We start from the raw sequence: 6,000 nt of genomic DNA on the forward strand, positions 1-6,000 counted from the left end.
TCACGTAAACACTACACTGCGCATTTTTGACCATCTGGGTCTCATCCTAAACATGGGGAAGTCAATTTTGGTTCCCACTTAGAAAATTGAGTTCCTTGGGGCCCTAATAGACTCTACAAGTTCGGGAGTGTTTCTGTCAACTGGCCGTTTTCAGGCGATTTGCCACCATTACCGCAGTCTGCAGTCTCAGCCTTCCACAACAGCTGGGTTGTGCATTGAGGCTCTTGAGCCACATGTCCACTTTCATGCAGTTGGTACAGTTTGTAAGGTTGCATCTTTCCCCCCTTTAAATGTTTCTCAGGACAGTTTACTATCCGACTCTTCACTCTTTGGACAGATTGGTCCGTCTCCCTCCACTGGTCCTGGACTCCTTGCAGTGGTGGACACTTCCAGAGAATGTTTGTCAGGGCATTCCCTTCGTCTGGCCCTTACAACCCAGGTCTGTTGTCACAGATGCTTCCCTGATGGGCTGGGGAGCGCATCTGGGGTTGCTGAAAGTTCAAAGTCTGTAATGGGAACAGGGGCCTCACTGCATATCAATGTGCTGGAGCTTCAGGCCATCTACGATGCCTGTCACACTTTTCGGGACCGTATCAGGGCTCAGTGATTCACATACTAACAATACCACCGTGTTGTATTATGTGAACAGGCAAGGGGGAACATACTCCAGGGTATTCTGCCAAGAGGCAATCAGGCAGTAGTAGTTCTCCACTGAGGAGAGGATCACTCTGATAGATGGCCACTTGCCCAGGTGTAGAATCATCTCGCAGACCTTCCCAGCAGGAATTTTTCCCTGAGTCATGAGTGGTCCCTGAAGACATGTGTCCTCTGGTTTATCTTTGCAGCTTGGGACATTTTGGTGATCGACCTGTGCTAATACCATCTGTTCTGTTCTCGAGGGGGCCTCAGTCCGGGCTCCCTGTCCGACGCTTTCCACCTTAGCTGGCAGTCGCTTTTCCCTGATCCCGATCCTCTCACAGGTCATCCTCAAGCTGAAGGTGGATCAGGCCAAACTCACTCTCATGGTCCCAGCATGACAGAGGCAGTGCTGGTTCTCCGGCCTTCTCACACTGTCATACCCCTTCCTCTCCATCCCAACCTACTCACTCAGAATCACGGCTGCACCTTGCATCCCGGGATTACCTCCCTGCATGCCATGGTGTGGCTGAACGAGGAGAAAGTGCGGTGTTCAGCCACTCTTCAACAGGTCCTATTCAACAATAGAAGGCCCTCTACCAGAATGGCGTATTCGGTGAAATGGAATGGTTTTCAGTGTGGTGGTTGAATTTCGCAGCCCAATCTAGGACATCTTGAAGTACTTGCTGCACCATCAGTCATTGGGTCTTGCGCTTAGCTCATTGAGAGTGCGTCTTGCAGCGATATCAGCATTTCATCCCCCCCATTCAGGGAACATTAGTCTTCTCCCGTGCCATGGGAGCAAAATTCTTATAAGGGCTTCTTTGTCTCCATCCTCTGGTCTGACAGCCAGTTCTTCTTGGGACCATATTGCAGTTCTAGCAGCTTTGATGGGACCTCCATTCAAACCCCTGGCATCTTGTTCCTTTCTGCTTTTGTGTCAGAAGACTGAGTTCCTGGTAGCGATAATATTCACACGGAGAGTCTGTGAATGGCAGGCTCTGATGGCAGAGCCTCATATGTAATTCTCCATGGACAAAGTGACATTACGATCACACCCAGCGTTTTTGTCTGAAGTGGTTTCTCAGTTTTATTTGAACCAGGCGGGATATTTGCCTGTGTTCTTCCCGAACCTGCATTCACTTCCGGAGGAGCAGCGTCTTCATCCATTAGATGTCAGACGATGTCTAGCCTTCTGTCTGGACAGAACTAAACCGTTTCATGCCTCGCCTGTTTGTGTCATATGCAGATCGCATTAAGGGTCAGGCGCTCTCGTCACTGACGATTTCTAAATGGATAATGTCCTGTCTCGACTGCATATGAAATAGCTTTGGCTATGCCACCTCAGTGGGTGCGAGTGCATTTTATGAGAGCACAAGCAACATCAATAGCATTCCTCAGTGACATCTGTGTTGGATATTTGCGGGGCTGCTCTGTGGTTGTCGATACGTACCTTTACAAACCATTATGCCATTACCGTATCTTCCAGGGCAGATGCAAGTTTTGGTAGATGGTCGTGTGATCCTTGTGTACGTAGACTCCAAGCCCTGCCTCCTGGGGGGGGTTACTGCTTGGGAGCCCGCTAAGTGGAATACACAGCTGCATGTACTCAAAGAAGAAGAAATGGTTCCTTCCTGTAACTGGCTTTTTGAGATGTGATGCAGACATGTATTCTACAAGCCACCCTCCATCCCCTCTGCATCAGAGTCCAGTCTCTGGGCGTTCGGTGCGAAGGAACTGAGGCGGGGGGAGGATGCGGCCACCTTAGATAGCCGGGGGGAGGTTTTGAACATGAGGCACGAGTGCTGCCTCCTATGGGTCATGCTAGGCAAAATTCTCCAGCTCCAGTGCACTGGGCGCGCACCAAGTGAAATACACGTCTGCATCACACTTATAGTACAGAACAATTCCATCCTGTGCCCGACACTAACCATGTGTTCTCTCCCTTCCAGTACCTGCTGGAGAACAACCGGATGGTGAATATCTTCACAGACCTTTACTACCTGACCTTCGTGCAGGAGCTGAACAAGTCCCTGAGTGGCTGGCAGCCCACACTCTTACCAAACAGTACGTGTCCCAAGGCTGCACGCTCCTTTATTAGCAGCCACTAAGGTCAAGCTCTCAGGCCTGGCTGGAGTTGGCCAAGCAGGGGCCACCTTTGTCCCTTCCCCTCCTCCCCTCCCCCCAGGATGCTTCCTGGGGAAGTTTGCCATGGGAGGCAAGTGGATCCTTGAATCCTCCTGAGGGCACAGAGCCAGGCCTGCCCACTCTTCTTCCTGGAGGGGGAAGGCCACTGCCCCTGCTGCATCTTGGAGCCTCATGTAACCTCCCCCCAGGACACCACAGCAGAGTTGGGCCAGGGATTGTCGGCAGTTGGGATTCAGCATCTCAGGCTGACTGAGGGTTGAATCCAGGCTAGCGGATGCCCGTGGAAACCACATTCTCTGTCCAGATACAACAGGGGACTCTCCATCCAACCCCTTTGGACCAGGCTGCTGCTTTCCATAGCAGGGGAAGGCCCTGCCCCAGCCTTTGGAAAGCACTGTGTCAGACCAGGGGGCTTATGAACCCTTGTCTGCTTCCCAACTCCCAGGCCAAAGGTTTGTGACCTTCCTGGCATAATCCAAGCAGTAACAGAGAGTCATTCGGCCCCCGGTTAGACACCTACATAAGGGCCGTGCTTTCCCTAGTGCTCGGCAGCCAGAGGGCGCCCCCATTCTGGGCCCCAGGGTGGGTGCCCTTGTCTCCATGTACCCTGATAGCAGTCGAGCTAACTGTCCCAGCCTCTTGCCTGCCAGGGGAGGCTCTTGGGCTGGAGCAGTTTGCCTTGGTTTTGCATGGGAGTTGCCTGATCCTGTCCTGCCTGCTGCTCTCCCTTTCCTTCTGATTGTACTAGCACATGCAGCTGTGCGTGACACTCAGTACCGAGGCGGGGGCCCTTGGTTTGGTCTGGGGCTGGCTTGCACCAGTTGTGCTGTGGTGGGTTAACCTAGGTTAGGTCATGGCTGGGGAGGGTACAGCGGGACAGCTCCCAGCCTGGTGTCAGTTGGCGCTGCAAGCATGGCTCCTCTGGCTATTCCATCTGGACCTGGGCACTCCACAGGGCAAGGGTCCCTGCTGTAACAGGTGTTGTCCTGCCACTGGGCCAAGCTCCCTCTGCCCAAGGCAGGGAGAGAGATCCAGGGGAGGACCCCAGTGCCCTGGCTGATGTTCCCCTGACACACATGGCTGAAGCTGGGCTGGTGGTGGCAGCCACATCCCCTCCAGTCTCCCTGCCAGGCCAGACCTTGCCGGGGAACCCGCAGCATGACAGATGCGTGTGACCCAGCTTCTTCCGCTGTGTGCTTGCAGACACGATCTTCTCCCGTGTGGAGGAGGAGCATCTCTGGGAGTGTAAGCAGCTGGGGGTGTACTCCCCCTTTGTCCTCCTCAACACCCTCATGTTCTTCAACACCAAGTTCTTCGGCCTGCAGACTGCGGAGGAGCACATGCAGCTGTCCTTCACCAATGTGGTACGCCAGTCCCGCAAGTGCACTACAGCCCGGGGCACCACCAAGGTGGTGAGCATCCGCTACTACGCCCCCGTCCGGCAGAAAAAAGGGCGAGGTAGGGGCCTGCGCGTGTCTGTCTCCCCGCCCCTGCCCCGCGTGTGCGCTGCTCTGACTTGGCCTCTGTCTGCAGACAGCAGTTCTGGGAAGCGGAAGCGAGAGGAGGAGCTGCCGATCCTGGAGCAGCGGGAGAACAGGATGAACCCACTCCGGTGCCCGGTCAAGTTCTATGAATTCTATCTCTCCAAATGGTGAGTTTCCCGGGGAGAGAGAGCCACCGCCCATCTGCTGGGGCGTCCCCTGCTCTCCTGCAGCCCCGTGTGTCCAGTCTGGCCCCTCGACTGGCTGGAAGGACATTGCAGAGCGGCCCGAGGCTGCCCCCGACATGTGCTGCCTTTGCAAAGAGCTGTGCAGAGCACTGACTGCCAGGGTCCTGCCAGTGAAGCAGGAGGCCTGAAGAGCGCGTCTCCAGGGGTTGGTTTCTCAAATCCCCAAGTCCGGCCTATGTCTGCCGTTGCCGGAGTGCTGTGATCACAGCCCCTGGGCTGAGTAACTCGTCTCAGTGGGCGCTGTCCCTCCCTCCCCTCGGATTGGCAGGAGGAGGTGGCTGTGGTGCCTCGGGACCCCCCACTCCTGCCTGCCATGAGCATTGTCGCAGGTCACCTTGGGAGAGGAGCTCCAAGCCCGGCTCATGGGCCCTTCCCTGCAGGAGGACGAGCAGTGCCCTAAGTGCTAGTGCCTCCTTTACAGACCTCAGGCAAGTGGGCTTTAGGCCTCTCCTTGTCTCCTGGGTGAATGGGGGGGCACCGGGGCCCACTGGTCCCCTGGGGGGCTTGCTGGGTTCCAGGTCAAGAGGGAAGGACCCTATGGGCTCAGGGTGGCTGAGGAGGCCTGGGCTTTCTGGCCTCTAGGGTGAGGTTCACTCTGCCCCTCTCTTGCCACAGTCCAGAGAGCCTGCGGAACCGGAACGACGTCTTCTACCTGCAGCCAGAGAGGTCGTGCATTGCAGAGTCGCCTCTCTGGTACTCGGTCATCCCCATGGACAGGAGCATGCTGGAGAGCATGCTGAATCGCATCCTGGCCGTCCGGGAGATCTACGAGGAGCACAGCCGGGGCAGCGGCTTGGAGGAGGACATGGACTGAGCGCAGGCCAGGGCTGGAGCATGGGCAGGCGGCACCCAGAGCCCGCTGGGCTGGGTCTGCTCTGGCCTGGGAAGGTGTCTCCCCTGCTCCTCGTATCTGGCCAGGGTTGCGGCATGTGAGTGTGGCATGGCACGGCATGGGGTTGTAGTGCCGCTCCCAGCCCTGCAGACGTGGTAGCGCTGTCCAGCTCAGCGCGTGTAGGACTCTGAACATCCCTGCCTGATGCTAGTAACATGCCGTCCCCCTCCCCCACCAGCCCCTGGCACCCAGGCCCTACCTGTGCTCTGCCTGACTGGGGCAGTGTCCCACTTCCCCCGCCTGTCTTCCCGGGGTGGAGATACAGAGCCAGTCCCTCTCCCAGCCAGGAGCCCCAAAGGGCACTGGCCCGGTGAGCCCTGCCTGTCCCTTCTCCCCACGGCCGTTCTCAGTCTCCCCCTGCCTGGTGTAACATGGGGAAGAGACTGCTCAGTGCAGTGGGGACAGGCTGGGCCTAGCAGCCCGCACAGGAGGCCCTGAACCTACAGTCAGCTCCCTGCCCAAGCAGCAGGAGTGGGGAAGTGAGCCATGCTCAGCACGCAGGGCCCTGGGAGGAGCCGTGCCAGCCGGGGTAGCAGGGCCATTCCTAGACGCTGACTCTGTGGGCTGGACCATTCCCAGCTCTGCTGGAGGGGGC

At 56.9% G+C, this 6,000-nt stretch overlaps 1 protein-coding gene across 1 annotated transcript in view; it reads left to right on the forward strand.

Moving 5' to 3' along the window:
* ZMYM3 (zinc finger MYM-type containing 3) overlaps window positions 1-5,532 on the forward strand; it is a 57,446-nt gene extending 51,914 nt beyond the window's left edge. Inside the window, exons 22-25 of the mRNA XM_065411334.1 lie at window positions 2,589-2,703; window positions 3,988-4,242; window positions 4,318-4,435; window positions 5,129-5,532. Coding sequence (XP_065267406.1) covers window positions 2,589-2,703; window positions 3,988-4,242; window positions 4,318-4,435; window positions 5,129-5,327 — 687 coding nt within the window. The 3' untranslated portion in view covers window positions 5,328-5,532. The remainder of the gene's footprint in view (window positions 1-2,588; window positions 2,704-3,987; window positions 4,243-4,317; window positions 4,436-5,128) is intronic.
* Window positions 5,533-6,000: the final 468 nt, after the last annotated feature.

Source organism: Emys orbicularis, chromosome 9, assembly GCF_028017835.1.
Source record: "Emys orbicularis isolate rEmyOrb1 chromosome 9, rEmyOrb1.hap1, whole genome shotgun sequence".
Classification (NCBI taxonomy): Eukaryota; Metazoa; Chordata; order Testudines; family Emydidae; genus Emys; species Emys orbicularis.